Source organism: Heloderma suspectum, chromosome 10 (genome assembly GCF_057233095.1).
Source record: "Heloderma suspectum isolate Gila_16-S chromosome 10, 16-S_ref, whole genome shotgun sequence".
NCBI classification, from domain to species: domain Eukaryota; kingdom Metazoa; phylum Chordata; class Lepidosauria; order Squamata; family Helodermatidae; genus Heloderma; species Heloderma suspectum.
Window position 1 is genome coordinate 40157539 of NC_139467.1, and position 20728 is coordinate 40178266.

The 20728-nt window shown below is 45.6% G+C and overlaps 1 protein-coding gene across 2 annotated transcripts in view; it reads left to right on the top strand.

Moving 5' to 3' along the window:
• The window catches only part of CSMD2 (CUB and Sushi multiple domains 2), a 916430-nt gene that overhangs the window by 637117 nt on the left and 258585 nt on the right, over window positions 1–20728 (top strand). For both annotated transcript variants that reach the window (XM_084814421.1, XM_084814422.1), the window contains exons 15-16: window positions 10095–10289; window positions 17826–17964. In XM_084814421.1, coding sequence (XP_084670547.1) covers window positions 10095–10289; window positions 17826–17964 — 334 coding nt within the window. The remainder of the gene's footprint in view (window positions 1–10094; window positions 10290–17825; window positions 17965–20728) is intronic.

The window sequence follows — 20728 nt, forward strand, 5'->3', positions numbered from 1 at the left end:
GCCGGGCAAGGCAGGGCACCTCCCCCCCTCACCTGAACTTCGGGGGGAGAACCGAAGCGCCTCCCGCCCACCGCGAAGCAAGCTGCGGGACACGGTAAGTCCCTTTCGTCCATCCCTAGACAAGTTCGCATTGGCAGTGTTCATTTTTTCACTTTATGGAAGTTGTTTAAAATGTATGGCCCTTCCTGGGGTTTTTTCTCAACATGCAGATTCAGGGAGACAGTATTCTTTTTTGGATAATGGAGGAGCTGGGGAAGAGCCAGCATAGGACGTAGATGTGGGTGAAGCTGTAAGCACTATTTTGAGCTGGGTAGGAGCTGATAAAAGAGCATCGTTATCTGGTCCAAGAAAAGGTCTTAAAATCTCCCTGAATTCCCAGTGCATTTTGAACATCTGCATTCTTCCTCAGGGGAAACTGAAAATAGCACACAATCTGAAAATAGCATGCAATTAAGCTCAAGCATTCACATAGAAAAACTGAAATCCAGAACATACTCTTCTGTTATGATCCATGTTAAAAATACATCAAATTATATTTAATAGCAGCTTATTAAAAATTCTTGTTACATTTATTGAGAATGTTAAACTTAGCACCTTACAATCGAAAACCTTCAACATATTTTTCTGGCTTGGGGAAACTGGGAACTCCAAGTAGAGATTTATGTCAATATTGTTTTAAAACTCAATTACATATAAGCAGCCAAAATTAGGGATGTCAGAGAAGTCCGTAACAGATTCAAAGGACTTTGGATTTCTGAGAGTTCGACCCACGAATTCCTCAGGGGGCCAGCATCTTCTGAGTCGTCTGAACTTGAAAACCATTTTTATACTTGCTGAAACTATGCACAAATTTAATCGTACAAAAATACTAAAGTTGATGGAAAATACACTAATACTGAAACAGCAACAACAACAATGGGCTTTTGTCCTGCTATTGAGATTGGTTATTCATGGATGTTTGCAGGTCCTTTAGATGACATTGTCAACCTCCAGAGCATCTCCTGCACTAAATGACCTTTACTGTATTTTTTAAAGGTCAGGGATAATGAGTTATGATATTATAGCGCTTGAGTTCTGCTTGAGTTCCCTCATGAAAAGAGGAAAACCTGCAATAAGAGTAGCTAGACCACAGCACCATCTAGTGGCTGCATAATGAAACATATCGAAGACTGTGATAAGGGGGAAAAGGAGAGGGAAAAGCAGGGGGGAAGGAAGCATGTGTAAAGGGAGTCCATTGTGATCCTGCATTTAAAATGAAAGCAGAAAGCCCTGTTTTAAATGCAGGATTTTAGGCTGGTGCAGAGATACTCAACGTTTTATATATCTCTGATTTGTCTTCAGCCTCTGCTGTGTAGGAATCATTTTTGTGTGCACTCTGCTCATTGATTGTACGCTGAGTTAAGGAAAATATGCAAAATGTTACATGCCAGCAAAAGTTCTGTAAATTGTGGCAGATTTTTCTGAAGGGGAAGACAAATCTGAATCTGCCAATGAGCAGACGATGGAACGAAAGGTACCTGACAATCTACAAAACACAGACGGAATGGATTTCGTCTGTGTTTTTTGGATAATCCATATATCCCTAGCCAGAGTTATTCAACAGTTATGCATTTGCACAGCCAGCAGGATAACATGTCTTATCTACTCACCATCTACTCAAGGTAGACAAGACAATGGGAGATCCATTATCAGGTTCCATCTGCTCTTTTTTTAATGGGTAAATGCAGCCACAGAGGCTCTGCCTCAGACTGGAGCCATGGTGCTGGTGGGAGGAGGGGTTTGGTGATTTCTTTGACTCTGTTTTCCGGATCCAGATCTACCCTCTCCAAACTGCTGTTTGCCCTGCAGGTGAAAACTTGTAAGTACCATGTGGGCACCTGTACATACTGCCCTATAGGGCAAACCAGTTCTCTCGGTGTGGGAGGTAGGATTCGGATTGGGAAAATAGTGTAGGGAAATGATAACCCATCCTTCCTCCAGTGCCATAGGCCTGATATCAAGCCCCCTTCCTGTGGTTGCATTCAGAGTTGAAGTGGAGGCAGGCCTAAAGCCCTTTGAAAAATCAGGAGGAGCTGAGTCATGTTACTTCCCCTCAGATGTGTTCGACTACAATTCCCAACATCTGCCAGCCTGCATGGAGGGCACCAGGCTGGGGGAGGTGGTTATGTGAGGTGTCTACGGATGGATTTCCATCTTTAAATCTACAACAAAAAAGGTGCGCATTGCTCCAAAGAGTGGCAAAGGGCACCTGGTAGCCTGGCTGATGCCAAGGCATGTTTTGAAAACGGGACCTAGAAAGGGATTAAATGCCTGCCCCTGGGAGTGTTGTGTGGCTTCCAGACAGTTTCCTTTCCGACCCCAGTTTTTAAAGTGTGCCTTAATGGCAACAGGGCCATTTGCTGCTGTCGTTTATCGGTGCTTTGTATGGCCCATGCCTTAATGTTTTGTTTTGTTTTGTTTTAAATCAAAACATGGGGAAATACCATCCACTGAAAAATCATGCAATACTCTCCCTCCCCACTGTTACTCCCCAACTTTCCCTCTCCACACCTTCATGCTAGGAGAAGGTCCAGAGAAGATGTGTGGGTTATACAAACATAAGAAGAATCATTCTGGATCAGACCAAGGGTCCATCTAGTCCAGCATTCTGTTTGTACAGTGGCCAACCAGCTGTCTGTGGGCAACCCAAAAGTAGAACATGAGTGCAACAGCACCCCCCAACCCATGTTCCCCAGCAAATGCTGTACATAGGTGTACAGCCTCTGTTACTGGAGGTAGCAAATAGCCAGCAGGATTAGTACCCACTGATACCCTTCTCCTCCATGAATTTGTTTAATCCCCGTTTTAAAGTCATCTAAGTTGTTGACCATCACTACATCTTGTGGTAGTGAATCCCATAGTTTAACCATGTGCTGTGTGAAGGAATACTTCGTTTTATCTGTCCTGAATCTCCCATCTTTCAGCTTTGTGGGTTTTAGTATTATATGAGAGGGAGAAAAATATCCCCCTTTCCACTTTCCCCACACTATGTATATTTTTATACACCTCTATCATGTCCCCACATATTTGCCTTTTCCTGAGCTAAAAAGCCCCAAACATAACCTTTTCTCATAGGGGAGTTGCTCCAGTCCCTTGATTATTTGGGTTGCCCTTTTCTGCCCATTTTTCCCATTCTACAGTATCCGTTCTGAGATGTGGTGACCAGACCCATACACAGTATTTCAAGTGTGGTCGCAACATAGTTTTGTATGAAGGCATTATGATATTGGCAGCAACATAGTTTTGTATGAAGGCATTATGATATTGGCAGTTTTATGTTTGATTTCTTTCCTGATGATTCACAGCATGGAATTTGCCTAACTCACAGCAACTGCACACTGGGATGACATTTTCATCAAGCTATCCTGCTCAGTCTCAGGATCCCTTTCCTGGTCAGTCACCGTCTGTTTCAGACTACATCATGTGAAGTTAGGGTTTTTTGCATAACATTACACTTGCTTACATTGAACATTTGCCATTTTAAAGCCCATCCCTCATTTGGAACTCCTTTAAATAATTTGGAGTCATCAACAAATTTGGACATCTCACTGCTCGCCCCTAATTCCAGTTCATTTATGAACAAGTTAAAAAATATCTAGGGGTGGACGAAAGTCACTTACCTGTCCTCGAAGGACGTTCGCGGTGGGGGGGGAGGCTCTTCGCTGCTCCCCCCGCGAAGTTCCGGCCGGGGGGAGAGGCTTCCCGCCTCGGCCCGGCCGAAATTCAGGCTGGGGGGGAGGCTTCCCGCCTCGCCCGGCCGAAATTCAGGCCGGGGAGGAGGCTTCCCGCCTCGCCCGGCCGCGAACGCGGAAGTTAAAAAAAAAAAAAAAACGCCCCCTGATAGGCTACGTGACGATTCACGTAGCCTATCACGGCTAGATCTGCAAAGTCAGCCATGATAGGCTATGTAAATCGTCACATGGCCTATCACGGGTGACTTTGAAAAAAAAAAAGTGCGTACGCAAATGGCGTCCCCCATAGGGAGCCGCCATTCGCGTTCCTTATTTAGTCGCTGTAGTCTACGTAAATCTTTATGTAGACTACGGCGAAAATAAGGGCAACGCAAATAGCGTTGCCCTTATTTTCGCCGTAGTCTACGTAAACATTTACGTAGACTACAGCGACCAAATAAGGAACGGGAATGGCGGCTCCCTATGGGGGCCGCCATTATCCGTACACACTTTTTTTTTTAAAGTCACCCGTGATAGGCTACGTGACGATTGATGTAGCCTATCACGGCTGACTTTGCAAATCTAGCCGTGATAGGCTACGTGAATCGTCACGTAGCCTATCAGGGGACTTTTTTTTTTTCTTTGATTGCAATGGTGGCGGCGGCAGCCGGTCGAAAGACCGGCTGCCGCTCCCGCCCCGCTCGAACACCCGCCGAACCGCCGGTTGGACCCGCCGCCGGGAGGGACATTCGGCGAAGGTAAGTCCCATCCCGGGGGGTGTGCGGGGGCGGGGGGGTCGGAGGATTTCTCCCCGAAACTTGTTCGGTGGGCCGAACACGTTGGCGCTCGGCCCCCCGAAGTTTCGGGGAGAAATTCTCCGCCAACCCTAAAAATATCTGTTCCAATACAGAACCTTGGGGACCCCACTATTCACATATCACCAGTGCAATAACTCATTGTATCCCTACAGTGTTATTTAAACAGTTACCAATCTTTAAAAGGATCTCTGCTCTTATCCCATGACTGCTAAGTTTGCTCATGTGTCTTGCATGCGGACTTTGTCAAAAACCTTCTGGAAGTCCAAGTAAATAATATCTTCCAAATTACCACCTATCCACACGCTCAAAGCACTTTAAAAGGTTAGTGAGACAGGAGTTTCTTTTGCAGAAGTCATGTTGATTCGTCTTCAGCAAGGCTGGTCCTTTTATATATTTGATCATTTAGCTGTAATCACTCTTTCAAAAAATTTACCCATTAAACTAACCAGACTCTAATTTCCTGGAAAATTAGTGTTTCATTGGCCACTTTCCTGTACTCTGGCACAGAGCCCAATCTTAGGGACATGTTCCATTTTTTTGTTAGAATATCAGCAATTCCACATTTGAGATATTTGTCCAGCCCTATTGATTTTCCTCTACAACTAGGATAGGGAAAAAGGTATTTAAAGTAATCCATCCTCTAGAAAATGAAAGGTTTTCTTTTAAGAAATGCAAGAAATGGGGAAGTGGGAAGCTTACAGTGAAATTTTATTCATCTTTCCTTGTTTGGAAACCTGTCCTTTTATTCTGGAATAAATACCCGTAGCTGTGAATATGTGATCTTGCACTTCTAGAAATCCTGAAGGTTTATAAAACCTTATTAAGGGCACAATCCTATGGGGATAGTCAGCTGCCTCCGAACTCGGAGGCAGCCGACTATCCAATACAGGGCAGGCAGAGCACGGAGGGGATCTTCTCCTCTGTGCTCCAGCTGCCCTGCATTTGTGACTTCACGGCCAATTTCAGTTGTCTAACTGGGGCACATTGGAGAGGTGGAGGGCGGAAGATGCATAGGAAGCATTGTAACAGTGCTTCTGCAGTCCCCTCCCCATCCCCAGGAACGCCCCCTTTTCAGCCGCTCTGTGCTGATCTTATGAGCATGCAACCGGTGACAAGCTGTGCCGCCTACAAGGTGGGGGGGGAGGGGGAGCTGGGTTTCTGAGAACCCTACTCAGAGTGCCGACTCTGAGCGCAGTTCCCAGAAACTGAAAAATCCTACGGCCATCTAGACGCTGTCCAGCAGCCATGGGATTGTGCCTTAAATCCCAACAATATGCCTGTTTGATCTGACACAACCTCAGCGTATTGTACTTGCTGTGAGTCTCTACAAATATACCCACAGAATAGCCAGGGGCTGCAAAAATTTAGTTATGGCCCCATTGCTTTGGGGTGCTCTTGTGGTCCGGGGAGGGGAGATTTTGTTTACTTGGGGATGAACACTTTTTATATTGTATTGTTTTTAGATTGGGGATGTATGAGAAATTCATTTCATTTTTGATCAGTATTTACACAGTTTGCACGTACAGAACCAAACACAGGCTTAGTTAAAATCTGTTGTCGAAGTCCTTACCTGTCTAAGCTGGCAATATGATTCCTGGACCAAAAAAAATGGTGTTCAGCAGCATGCGTACATTTGAAAAATGCAAACAATACGCTTTAATCCATGGAAGAAGAATGCATATGTTTCAAAGATGTGCACAACTGCTGCATACATTTGCAACAATATGCATGAAAATACACATGAATTTTCATGCTAAAAGGGAAAAAAGGCAAAGCTTGCAATATGATATGGAGTTGTGTCAGAATTAGGGATGTGAGAACACATCCCTCGAGCTTTTCCCCTGCTCGTTGGCCCTCCGGGCTGCAGTCGAGCGCCCCCTCTGTGCTCGATGAGCAGCCCCCAACTTACCTAGGCCTGTTCGTCCCTGTGCCAATTGCCATGTTTTTAAAAAAATGGCAATCGGCAGTACTTGTCCATAGAGTTATACGCAAAATAGCTCTGTGAACTAGAGTCTATGGGCAATTCACAGTGCTTTTTGCATATAAGTCTATGTGTCCACATAGAGTTATATGCGAAAAGCGCTGTGAATTTCCCATAGACTCTAGTTCACAGAGCTATTTTGCGTATAACTCTATGGACAAGTGCTGCCGATTGCCATTTTTTTAAAAAAAAACATGGCGATCAGCACAGAGACTAACAGGCCTGGGTATTAAGTTGGGGGCTGCTCATTGAGCATGGAGGGGGCGCTCGACTGCAGCCCGGAGGGCCAGTGAGCAGAGGGGAGCTCGGCGGGCGCAGCTTGGCAGGCGCAGCTTGGCGGGCATGGGTGCCAGTGGTCTGTCAAATCCGCAGACCAAAATGGGCAGCCACAACATCCTTAGTCAGAATGAGCTTCAAGATGGAATTAGGAGGACTTCGAAGAGCTCAGGTTTTGCTGATTCATACATCCCTATTTTAGATCTCTTTTTTGTTATTTATTTTCATTTGTATTATTGTGCTGATTATGGTTTATATTGATTTGGGGTTGTTTTCCTGCTATATTCATCACAAATTTCTGTATTGTGTGTGTAAGTCACTTTGAGACTGCTTTTTGCAGTGGAAAGGAACACACAAATTTAATAAGTACATACATAAATACATAAATAATGAATAAACCTGGTTTCATAAAGCAAAATGAGACCCATAATTATTTTTGGATCTTCCCAAATGTGAGCCTTTCATAGTCCAACAGAATGCCAGCTTCTCCTGGTAATTTGCTCTCACTCTCTCCTATAATTTTCTAAGGAACACGATTACATTGGCTTGGCAGGAGTGATGAACGACCTTTGTTATAACAGTGGTTAACAGCTCTGCAAAATTAATGGTATTTCTGGTTGGCGACTGCAAACCAGCTATTATTAAAAATAATTTGCCGTACTGGATTAAGGGACAGGTTCATCAAAGTCAGCTAACCTGTAGTTGTTGGGGGAGGGGGTTGCTTTTCTGCCAGTGGCTTAATACCTAATGTTTCATGTTTAAGACTGTAGATGTGGTCTTTGTTCACAGGGTTGGGAGGGGAAAAATTATTCTGGGTCACAACTTGAATTGAGGATATACAGTAGATCTGGATGTTAATCAGCAGTGCAGTTGCCATTGCAAAAACGGGGGGGGGGGTCATAGTTTGGTGATGCATTAACAGAAACATTATAGTCTACAAGATATGGGAAATTCATTTATTGTGGACTGCCCAGAGGGCTTTGGCTATTGGGAGGTATAGAAATTTAGCAAACAAACCAATAAAAATAGCAGAACAAGTGTGCTCATTACTGGTAACGATCCAGCCAGAATACTCTGTCCAGTGTTTGGCATCCAGTTCTTAGGAAAGGGCTGTAGCTCATGCTTTGCATATGAAAACTCCTAGTTCATTCTGTGCTATCTCTAGGGATGTCCATCGTGGGTAAATCCAGCCCTTTGGGGGCCTGATGGATTTCCACAATGCTCCAGACCCAGCTTGCATTTGCGAGCTGAGCTGAAGGTTAGTTCCCAAAATCCAGGAAATTTTTCCAGGGGAGGGGGGGTTGTAAAAAGCAATTTGCCCAAATTTTGGCTGCAATTTACACAAATTACATTAATTATGGGTGCAATTTGTGTAATTTGCACAAATAACAGGTGTAATTTGCACAAATTGCTTTTCACAAACACGTTCTTTTAAAAAACTGGAAAACTGCTCGCTGGCCTGACTCGATGCAGATCGAGTCGGGACAGCTCACAGAAAAGTGAGCCGAAGTTCAGGGGGCCAAGCTGAATAAAGCTTGACGGGCTTCACCCCATGGACAGATTCCTCTGACATTGCTAGGTCTCTCCAGCTAGAGAAGGGTAAGAATTTTGTTTGGTTCATTTTTTGATACAAACTTACCAAAATTTGCACATTTCTCCATAAACCAGATGAACTTCAGATTTTGTTTTTAAAAAAGGAATGTGGGAGAAAGTGAAACTGACAGATTTGTCCATCCAGACAGAGGGCTTTGAGTGCTTAGCACTTAAAATTCTGGATTTGGAACCTTGTGTATTCAGCCATGCTTGTGGTACTGAATTAGGTCTGCCACTTCTTTTTATTTTGACAGGCTCCTCATCTTTAACAGTTTTATGGCAGGCAGGTACAACATGGTCCTCTCCATCCTGGGAAGAGCAGCACCTATCGAATTTGGCTGGTGCAGGTGGGGGAGAATTAGTTTGATTCATTTTTTAAGGACAACATATTCACATTTGCAGATTTCTCCATAAACAGGATGGAAATAACTTGAGATCTAAAATATTCAAATGAGAATGAAGATTCCATACTTTCCGAATGCCAAGGTTCCAGCTTGCAAGTTCTAAGTCTGTGCAAGCTGAGGCCAGAGATATAAAGTCCCATGCTGCATGCCCTTTCATCTAAGTTATGGTTTCCCTTTGTGGGGTTTACGTACAGGTAGTGGTGTGCTGTGATTGCGTGCCGAGTTCCACCATATGCTATGCTGTGCCACGGTGACATGGATGGAGCATTCACCAGCATGGGACAGCTCTTTTTCCTTTCCCCCCTTCCATTGAAATCGACCAGAAGGAAATTTCCTGCACCAGCTTTGGGGCTGGTGTAAAGTTGTGCCATCAATGGGAGCAAGACTGTGGACTGAAGATGATAGATTTGGGTTTAATGTGCTCTTCCCTCTGCTGCTTACATCTTGTCCACAACTCCACCTGGATTCAGCTGTTCATCCGGCGGAGTATCCCACTGGCGTATCTGTCATGGTGGTGGCGCATCTGCTGTTCCACTGGCCCAGTGGGGCTTCCGCAAAATTCTATTGACAGTGAACTGGTGGATCTTCCGCATCGGATGGCGTGCTCAGTGAGATCCCATGCTTCCATGAGTAAATGACTCCATGAGCAAATTCACGATCTGTCTTCCATAACAAATAGAGGTTGGCGAGTGGCTAGAGTGGGATCTTTGAGTGTGCAAGGCTCAGTTCTTGTTATATTTAGTTGCTCTTCCTATGGCTGCTCTTTGTGACAAAGTTTTGTATGCTATTATTATTTATTACATATCTAATGTAATAGTCCTCTATGCATTTCTGTCTGTAGTGCGAAGTTTGGTTGTTTTTATGATATAAGGTGCTCTGAGTTTATATTGATCACAAAAAGCAGGGTATAAATTGCTAAAGTAAATGTGCCATCTATGCAGAGTGGGAGGTTCCATGAGCCTGAGGGTCACCTCTGCTTCCTGCCATGTGGACAAATTGCACACCCGTGCCATGTTTGAACTTGCCCTCAGAATTGTGACCAGCACCCACACAGCACCAGCATGGATGCATTTTTCAACTCCATACTGGATATATTTCTGGGACTGACAGAATTACTAACTGATGGCAGGAGATAATGGAGGTTTGCATTTGTACAACTTGTACAAATGTATCTCGTTAGCCGCTCCCACCCTCCAGGTGTGCTGTCTGAAATTATTCTCTACAGGTAGATACAGTGTGTGTGTGTGGGGGGGGAGTATTACGTTTTGAGGAAAACATCTTTGTTTATCCACCATCTTGTCGCTCCTTCCAGCCTTCAGACACAACGAGTGCCCAGATCCAGGAGTGCCAGTCAACGGGAAGCGATTTGGTGATAGTCTTCAGCTTGGCAGCTCCGTGTCCTTCCTGTGTGATGAGGGATTCATAAGGACCCATGGCTCAGAAACGGTCACCTGCATCTTGAAGGAAGGCAATGTGGTTTGGGACAACGCTGTCCTGAGATGTGAAGGTAAGCTGCTGTCAAGCTGGCTCAGCATTTTCTTTATTAGGGCAGGGATGCTTGACGAATTCAGTCTTTATGAGCTCTAACAAGAACTGTCCTGATCTGCACCTGCTGGGCATATATTCTGATCAGAATTCAGTTATCCACTGGATTTCACTCTCCTCGAGTGTGTCAAAGCAGTTCTCAGCTCAAAATGCATTTTAAAAATAATTTTGTTTAGAAGTGTGCATTTTGAGAGGGAAAAAAAAGCTGAATGTTGGGAGATTCAGGACAAATAAAAAGAAATACAGGGATGTCACAGGCATCCGATTTGGGGTGGAGTCTGATGGAGTCCCCCCTTGCTTGGCCCCCCAGACCCCTCTTCATGGACCATGCGGCACTCACCAGACCTGTCTGCGAACATTGTGAGGCCTGTGAGTATCCGGTAGCCCATTCACACCTGTAACGTTGTGTAGATCGCCCTTTACGGACACGATCTACGTAACATTTCCTTCCCGGAAATGCCCGAGCTGCCAATGTTGCACAAAATGGCAGCTTGAGGAAGGAGTAGGCAGGTCTGCAGTGTTTGTCCCTCCTTCTCTGAGCTGTCAAGGGGCTCACATAGCTCAGCAAGCAGGTGGTAGTGGATGTCTGCCGAGCGACCAATGCCCCCAGACAAGCGTCCATTCATCCCTAAAGAAGTACTTCTTCACACAGTGCATTGTTAAACTGTGGGATTTGCTACCACAAGATTTAGTGGTAGCCACCAACCTGGATAACCTGGATAACCTTTTAAAGGAGATTAGACAAATTCATGGCAGGTAAGAGTGTCAATGGCTACTAGTCATGATGGCTACATAATTTTTCTAGTTTTAGAGGAAGTTTGCCCCTCAATACCAGTTGCCGGCGAATATGAGTGGGAGGGGGCTGTTGCACTCATTTCCTGCTTTTGGGTTCCCCATTGGGGCATCTGGCTGGCCACTGTGGTAATAGAATGCTGGACTAGATAGGCCTTTGGTCTGATCCAGCATGGCTTTTATTATATTCCTATGGCCTGCTACAGTATAAGGCAGCTTCCTGTGTTCCAGATAGGGATGGTGCGGGTGCCCAATTCAGTCCAGGAATCTGGCAGAACCACCCCTGCCTGCACCCCCACGCCCTGCTCGCCAAACCCCTTCCCCTGTTCGCCCCTTGCCCGCGCTGAGCAAATAGCCTGCACTCAGCCTGGTGGCATCATTGAACTTTGCGGTCACCACTTTTTGAGAAATAAAATAGCAATCGCAAAAATGCACATATTTGCACACACACAAAAATGCACATTTTTGCAAATGCACATTTTTGCATATGTGCAAAAATGCTCATTTCCCCCAAAATATGCATTTTTGCACACAAATAAATATGCAACTTCACAAAAGTGTGCATTTTACACATGAGAATATGTGCATTTGCAAAATGCGCATGTTCACGCACACAAAGACATGTGCATTTTTGCGGATGCCATTTTATTTTATTTTTAAAATGGCACCTGTGGAGCTTGATGAGGCTGCTAGGGTGAGTGTAAGCTGCTCACCAAGCATGGGAGGAGCTCGAGTGTGGTCCAGGGACTGACGAGAAGGATAGGGACTGGGTGGGTGCCTGGACAACCCAGACGGGCGTGAATTCGCACATCCCTAGTTCCAGAGGTTTCATTCTAATCAGATTCAAAGGGAAAGTGGGAGCAGATAAGACCTCAAAGAACCTTTCTTTGCCAGGCCCCAGGTGTTCATAGCAGAATTAGGGATGTTAGAGAATTCCACCACAGATCCCAGGGAGGCTGAATTCCAGTGAATTCGGCTCCCCGGAATCCGTGGCGGAACAGAGCAACCTGCCCCAGCATCCCGCAAAAGCCCCGTGAAACGGAGCCTACCTGGCTCCGCCGCCGGCTCTGGCGGCAGTGGCTCTGGCGGCGGCAGCGGCTCCAGCAGCAGTGGCTGCTCCGGCAGCGGCGGCAGCTCCAGCGGCTCCAGCCACTGCTGGGCTGTGGCTGCAAATGGCAGCCACTACGCTGGCTGCCATATGTGTCCCTCGGTGAGCAGCTTACACTACAACGGCCGCCATTTGCAGCTGCAGCAGCCCGGCCACGGCCGGAACTCCGGCTGCGGCCAGCCCCGGCCAGCAGCTCTGCAGAGCCACTGCAGAGCAGAGCCGGCCAAGGAGGATTCCGGGGGGAGGGACGGAGCGCCTCCCCCCCACCGTGGATGCCCTGGTGCGGAGCCAGGTAAGGGATTCGTACATCCCTAAGCAGAATCAAAGATGTTAATATATTTGTTGTTGTTGTTCAGTCGTTCAGTCGTGTCCGACTCTTCGTGACCCCATGGACCATAGCACGCCAGGCCTTCCTGTCCTGCGCTCTCTCCCGGAGCGTGCTCAAGTTCATATTCATTGCATCCGTGATGCTATCTAGCCATCTCATCCTCTGCCGTCCCCTTCTCCTTTTGCCTTCAGTCTTTAGGCCAGGTCTATACCTCTGAGTGATTTAAAACTCTCCTGTCATGCTTACTAGTGATGGGCAAACTCACTTTAGCATGGTTTGGAAGTGGGTCACTAACTACAGGTATTTTAGAGAAATATTAGAGGATCACTCACACCCAAGTTCTGAAATGACCTACAATGTCATTGGGAATGAATGAAACTGTTCAGCAATTTTGTATTTGTTTGTTTTCCATTCTAACATTGGGTTGTCTACTGTTTAGAGGCTGTTCTTGCCAAGGGTTCAAAAGATTATAGGTGGTGCAAAGGGTCAGCTCAGAAAATGAGCTTACTTCCCCATCCTGTCACCTCTTCCTTCCAGTGCCATGACAGTTGGTTGCACTATATTGGATCAGCCACCATTTTCATCATTTTGTGTTTGTTTGTTCGTTGTTTTGATCCAGAGGAAGCAGAGCTAAACAAACACCCTCAGCAGGGGGGGGGGAGATTTTTAAGGCTTCACTGAATGGTGGGCAAGTAACACTCCCAAGCCTCAGGGGAAAAGAAGCTGTGCAATTCTGGAGCTTGTCAGACTAAGCTCTGAGAAGCTTCCTAATCCAAATAGCCAACAGCTTAAGCAAAGGTTTTTATGACAGGCTCTGCTAGCGATCCCCTTAAACCTCTTTGGTGTATAGTGAGACAAAAAAAGACCTCCAGATGGAAAATACAGCATCTTCCACCAGTAACTTTGGACCATGTGTAGCCGGCCCATCTAGTCCAGTATTGTCTCTGTTCTGACTAGGAGTAGTTATTTTCTGAGATCTGCTACCTGAAATCCATTTGCATGGAACTGCTACAAGCTGGACATGATAACTTTATTTATGAAAAGCATTCTAGGTACTAATAGTGAACTCATTCTCCCTGTATGGTTACTTATATAGTCAAAATGGCACCACCCACAGAGAAGAGCAAAGTATCAGCAGGCTTTGAGGCTACCTTTGCAGAAGAACCAAAGGGAAATTAGGGGGAAAATAACCTAAAAGGTGTGTGTTGGGGGGTGGGGACCAAAAATCCCAATGAGGGCTGGACATGTTCAGTGGCTAAAAATTGGGGGCGGGGGATGGAAAACCAGAGCGAAGGCATAATGGACTAGAGTATTCTGGAAGAGGGCATGGCATAGCTGGCAAGAGCACTTCATGCTGCAACATTTCGTTGCAGGTCCAACTTGTGTGCCTGACTACTGAGCTATGGGCCATCCAGTGCTGGTCTGTTAAATTTTTACTTTACTAGAACCACATCTAGCAGTAATCGCAGAAGGAAAGTGTCAGGGCGAACACATCCTTCCTTGCTTTTCCTACTAAGTGTGGGAGAAAGCTTGATTTCAGACACTTTTAAAAGTGTTGTGCTCAGTTCAAAAGCTTGATATCCAAACTAGCACGCATTGCTTCCATTAAAGGTTCAGTTTTGAACCGTTTGGGGCCTTATCTATCTGGATGGACTTGGTAGATGCTGCTGGAGAAAGACATACAGGGACTTGTTCTAGGGATGAGACTGCAGCTCACCAGTTGCCTTTATGACATATCTGAACTTTATAGGTTCCAGCATGCTGAGGGGAGATGTCTTGTCATCCACCGCTCTGCACTGTATGCCTGTTTGAGCCACAATAAATAAAGAGAAGAGTTAGAGCGATGGCAAATTAAAGTCTGTGATAGAACAGATTTTTTCCCCAAAGCTGCTCTGAGAGCTTTAAAGTTTTCTGCTCTAGGAAAACAAAGTGAAATGAAAAAAAGTCATTAGGAATTTGAAAGGCTTCCGCCTGCTCTCTGTTGTCTGAGAGAGATGCCAGTGAGCGATACCTTTGGAAACGTTTGAATACAGACGTACTGAAATCTTGAGTTGTAATTCCAGTAATTGGCTGTCCGTGTCTTTAGTATCAATGGGAAACATCACACAATGTGTGGGTGGAAGGAGATGGGGTAGGGGACTTTTTATTGTCTTTCCCATTCAGAGGCGAGCCAATAGCGCACGTGTGCGTGTGTGTGCTGGAGGCAGGAAATTGAAATGGCACTCACGTTGGTAAACATGCAGTAGTCAAACAAAATAATTGATTATTGTCTGGCTTGTCATGCTATCCCCAAATCTGACAGCGGAGGTGGGCCAACTCACCCTGCCAAATGCCAGGGCTGGCCCTGTTGTCATTATGTGGAGGAAAGAGGGTACCTGGAGTCTCCAACCAAGAACTGTGGTAGGAGAACCCATTGTGATAGCTTGCCAGAGAGGAGGGAGTAGCTGGCCTACTCTTCGCTGTGCAGCAGCGCCACCAGTCGAGGTGGCTAGAGGGTGAAATTGCAAGTACCCGCTAAGCAGAGGTCAGGTGACACGAGGAGCCAGTGGGATACGACTTTGTCCTGTAAAGCTTCTGGCCAGTCCTCAGTCTGATTAAAGGAATTGTTACAGAACAAGTTTCTTGCAATCCCTGTTTAACTGCCTGCCTGCTTCCCAGCTCAACTTCTTTTCTTGGGTGGTTCCTGCTTACACAATGCCGCCACAATGCCCACACTTACAACCTCTTGTCACCAGATAATAGTCAGTCCCAGGAAGTATTTTTTTATTTTAATGTATATCCTGCCTTTCTGCCAAAAAATGGCATGCAAGGCAGCTAGTAAAATACAGATTAAAAACAATATAATACAAAAACGAATAAATTAAAAATGACAAATTAAAGAAATAAACAGCACTAACCAATTAAAAACCCCTTCAGCAACAGACCAGCTTATACGCCAAAGGCCTGCCTGAATAAAAACATATTTGCCTGCCAATGGGATGACAACACAGAAGGGGCCAAGCTGGGAGCGGCCACTGAGAAGGCCCTCTGAGTATGGGATATTTTTGCCACTGTTGTGCTCTGTTTTCTTTCATTTCTGTTCCAGAAAACCATCAACACTGTCAGAAAATACTTGTGGCTTTCTTTATTTGCTTATTTTAATTTGTGTGCAACCCCACCCCTGCCACCTTCAATTTGGTTGGAAATGTTTCATATACCTCCTTTCTCTCTATCTCTAAGTGGAGGGGGAAAGGAAAAAGAATAATATAAAAAAAAATTAAAACTGCTTTTCATCTTCAGGAAGCTTTGATAACTCCACCACTATTAACATGTACTCCTTTATCGCCCATCTCTCTGGCTTGCCTTTGACTCGCCTTCCAGTGTGAGCTCAATTAAATGCGAATCCTAATTAGTTTCCCTTTTTTAATTAAATAAGGAGGGGAAGTCTGTCTAGAATATTTAAAGTGCTGTTTGACATTTGAAGGGGAAAATAATAACCAGAACAGGCCTAGCAAAATGATTAGGATTGAACAGGAAGTTTGGGGAGGTGTAGCTTCCAAAATTCCAGCTGAAGTGAAATTTGAAGAGAAATTTGAGGTGGTTCCTCAAGCAAGACATCAGGGGAATTTCAGGAGAAGCTAAAATTCTTTCAAAAAGATGAGTGAACATTTTCTCCAAGAAGTTCCAGTTGTTCTGAACCTTTCATCTGCTTTTCCCTCAAGGACAACATTTGCCTCCTCAGGCAAAAAAAAAATCAAGGACGCAAAAGGCGTCCCTGCGTTAGCCGTGACAGGCTACGTAAGTATTTACGTAGCCTATCACAGCTATGATGAAGAAGCGAATGGTGGCCGCAGGGTGGCTGCCATTCACAAGTCAGCACGGACAGCAGCAGGTAAGTGCTCCATTTCGTGCACCTTTCGTGGGTTGGGGTGGCGGGGGCTTCATTCAGCCACAGATTTCGGTGGGCCGAATGCACTGGCATTCGGCCTCACCGAGAACTGTGGCAAAATTCTCTGACATCCCTACTCTGTCTTCTTTTTCTCTTTCAAAACCTTTTTTTAAAAGGTGGTGGCACCACTGGTACAACCCACCTTAGATGCTACTAGCTCCTCCCTGGTTTGCTGCAGTCCATCACCCCATCAGGCTTTGTAACTGAGCTGGCTGAAGTGGTCTTGAACGTAGTGTTGGAGAACCTTAGTTCAGTGGTCCTGGGGAATCTCAATGTTCATGATGAGGCTGCCTCTGGAGTGCCAGCTCAGGAGTTGATGGCCTCCATGGGGTTGTCTCAGATTTTGAGCAGCCCACCCACAGAGCAGGATATACCATCAATTTCGTCTTTGCTCTGAGTGGGGAGATATGTGATCTGGAAGTAGGGGCAGGTTGGCATAGTCCCATTGTCATGGGACTTCCTGATTATGTTTGGACTTCAGATTCCTCCTGCAGGAGTAGGGGACCAATCAGGATGGTCCACCCCCAGAAACTAATGGAATCCAATGGATTCCTGAATGCTCTGGGGGATTTTCGAGTGGATAGGAGGGGGCAGTACCTGCTGCTTGTAAAGAGGAGGTGGTGTGACTAACCCTGAATAAGTCTAGCCTGGACGGGCCCTATGGTGCTTGACAACTATCACCCAGTCACAAATAACCCCCTTTGGGGGACAGTTCTTGAGAGAGTTGTGGCAGGGCAATTGCAAACATTCCTGAAGGGAACCAATTAACTTGACCCATTCCAGTCTGTGTTCAAGCCTGGTTTGGGGATTGAAGCAGCCTTGCTCACCCTACTCGATGACCTTTACCAGGAGAGGGATGAAGGGAGTGCTACCCTATTGATCTTACTGGATTTTTCAGTGGCTTTTGATACCATTGACCATGCTATCCTCCTGGACCAACTTTGTGAGATGGTATCAGAGGCGCTGTTCTTTGGTTGTTCCAGTTCTACCTGCAGGGTTAGTTTCAAAGAGTTCTTTTGGTGGAGTGTTCCTCAGATCCCCAGTGTTTAGGCTGTGGGGTGCTACAGGGTATGAGCTTCAAGATGGAATTCGAAGAACTTTGGCGAGCTTGAGTTTTGCTGATTTGTACATCCCTACTTGGGGGTTAACATTTGCTCACTGAAATATCAATAAATCAATAAAAGAAATACAGTACACCCCTGGATTGTTGTGAAATGGATGCAGAGCCTTCTGTGTGCAAAAGAGAAAAAAGGGGAGGGGAAACATAAGTCCTTTATTTTATTTTACTTTTTGTACTGATCTTTTTGTCTAACATCTGTATTTTCACTTCTCCCACTAACAGCTCCATGTGGTGGCCATCTGACTTCACCGAGTGGAATGATCCTGTCTCCAGGATGGCCAGGATTTTACAAGGATTCTCTGAACTGTGCGTGGGTCATAGAAGCTCAACCAGGATATCCAATCAAAATTACGTTTGACAGGTGACTAGGGATTGAAATCTGTTCAGTTCACATTGTAATGTGAACGTAACTAAGCTCACATTTTCAAACCAGTATGCAAACCCAAACTCAGCTATCTTTCAAAATTCACACTCCTCTGAACTTTGCAATTGACTTCTCCAATTAAAGCATGCATACAAAAATGCATATATTCATGAAAATAATGTACAAAAATGTATGCAGTTAGGAAATTTGTTTGCAGAAATGTGTACATTAGGCAAAATTGTATACAATTTTGAAAAAAAAATCTCAAAGTTTGGGATGAACCAAACTTAAGATTGGAAAAATGAGAAACTGAGGGAAACCAAAATTGACAGATTTATATATCCCTGCAGGTGACTACCATGATGAGTGCGTTCAACAAAATAGCTTTCCAAATATGAAATAGATAATAGATTTCAACTGAAACAGCATAGTTAACGAGTCCCTCCATCGCTGGAGAAAGTACCTGGCAAGCTTGAAATGGCCTGTAATGGAACCATTGTGTTCTTGGCTAAGTTATGGGCAATCCTTGGGAAGATCTGTCCCAGATGAAGTGTCACTCGAGGAGTAGGCTGTAAACAGGGATATACGAGGATTTCATTTCCGTTCATTTAACATCAAAAGTTGCCCCATTCATGCCCCTGAATGCGAACACGAGTCCATTTTGCAGGCAAAGCACGTAAATTTCTGAGCTTGCATTCATGTTCACAAAATGCATACTTTACAAAAAATGTACAATTTAAAAAATGTGCAGTTTGGGGGGAAAAATACACACTTACACACTTCAGTCAATTTATTTATTTATTTATTGCATTTATATCCCGCCTTTTTTCCTCTTGCAAGGAACCCAAGGCGGCTTACATTATCCTCCTCCTCTCCATTTTATCCTCACAACAACAACCACCCTGTGAGGTAGGTTGGGCTGAGAGTGTGTGGCTGGCCCAAAGTCACCCAGTGAGCTTCCATGGCCGAGTGGGGACTAGAACCCGGATCTCCCGGCTCCCAGTCCAACACTCTCGCCACTACACCACACTGGTATACCACACTAGTCAATGGGGGGATAGTGCTCCTTTGGGTGCACACTTAAAAAAAAAGTGTACCCAAATGTGTACTTTCCCCATTCAAACAAAGGGGGTGGGGGGAAGCTTGCAATCAGGACCAGGAACAAGGTGGACCGAGCTTCAAGGTGGAAGTTAGAGAACAATGACGAGCCCAGCCCTCGCTAATTCTCCCACCTCTACCTGTAAGGGGATATTTCACTCATCCTTGTAGGAACATGCATAGCTGACCAAATGCTGAACCATCTTGTTCAGCATTGTCTGTAGTGACTGACAGTGGCTCTCCACAGTTTCAGACAGCCCTACCTGGAGATGCCAGGGATTGACTTCATGCAAAGCATGTGCTCTACCACTGAGCAATGCCATTCTGTGATCAACACAGAGGTGAGGAATACTTTTAGAGCCGGCACCATAATGACTTGCTCCTCCAGTGTCCTGGGAGACAATCTTATGAGGTCCTATGGGATCACCTGGAAGGGGCAGAATCAGGAAAGAGGTAAGATGGTTTTGGTGAATCCCAGACAGAGATATAAGACATGCCCGCTGGAACAACAGGGTTGATGATGAGAACATAGTCAATTTATGGCTTTCAGCCAGATGGAGGTTGGGTCAATGGCAGAACTAACCAACAACTACTAAAGCTATCTTGGGTAAATATTTTCATCCACCTCTACCAGGCTCTCTAGAGTGTACTCTGTTCCTGTTACTGAAGGTGCTAGGAGGAACTAAAGAACTTTGGTGATATATGGGGTCCAGAAGTCCTTTCCAGGTTTAGGTTCCCAGCTGTTTGTCCATAGGGCAAGGAAATGGGGCTGTTACACAAAGATTCCTCATTGGACAACCACACGTATATTGAGAAGACCAGTGGGTGAGATCCTTATTGCTGGTCAGTCCAGTAGGGTACTTCCCTGAGTTGATGGGGTCAGACTGCAACAGGGCCTGAGCCAGTGAGCCTCTGTGTGAGGGCTGCACTCTGGCAGAGTCCCAGCTATGCAGCTGAACCCCAGCAGACCCAGGTTCCGTGTCTTTGTCCTCTGACTAGAGCCCTTTTCCGTTGTTCTCATCACATGTAAGGAGGAGGAGGACTGAGGATGAGCATGCTACCGTCGCTCCCCCTCCCTCACTGACTTCATCACCCTCTACATGTGAAGAGTGACTGCCTGCAGAGGAGAGCCTCTATCCATGGAGGCTTTTCCCAAGATTTTAGAATCCTGATTTTACAGGGTTGTAAATAGGGATGCATGGACTCACCTCTGTCTGTGCTGCTGGGGGCTCGCCAATCCTCCACTGGATGTTCGCCCCTGTTCAGCTCCCTGGATGACCTGCCGTGCAGTCCGCAGGCACCCCGCAGGCACCTAACGGCCACCTGTTCCTTCAGCGAGCCACACTTCTGAGAAAAAATGGTGGCTCAGTTTTTTCCGTAAATGTAATGTTGTGTAAATGGCAGCCATAAAGTGTCCGTTTACACAACATTAGAGGACTCCACCCCCTTCTCAGACTCCTGCGACATACCTAATTGTAAAATCTTGGGGAGAGCCTTCAGGGATAGAGGAGGTGCTCCTCTGCAGACAGTCACTCTCCACGCACAGAGGGCAATGAAAATCCTGAGGGAGTTGGAGCTAGCATGCTTGTCTCTACTCCTCTTCACACATGTAGAGCTCACACATGAGGGCAATGCCTGAATAACTCTTAGTGCTCGCTTTGAA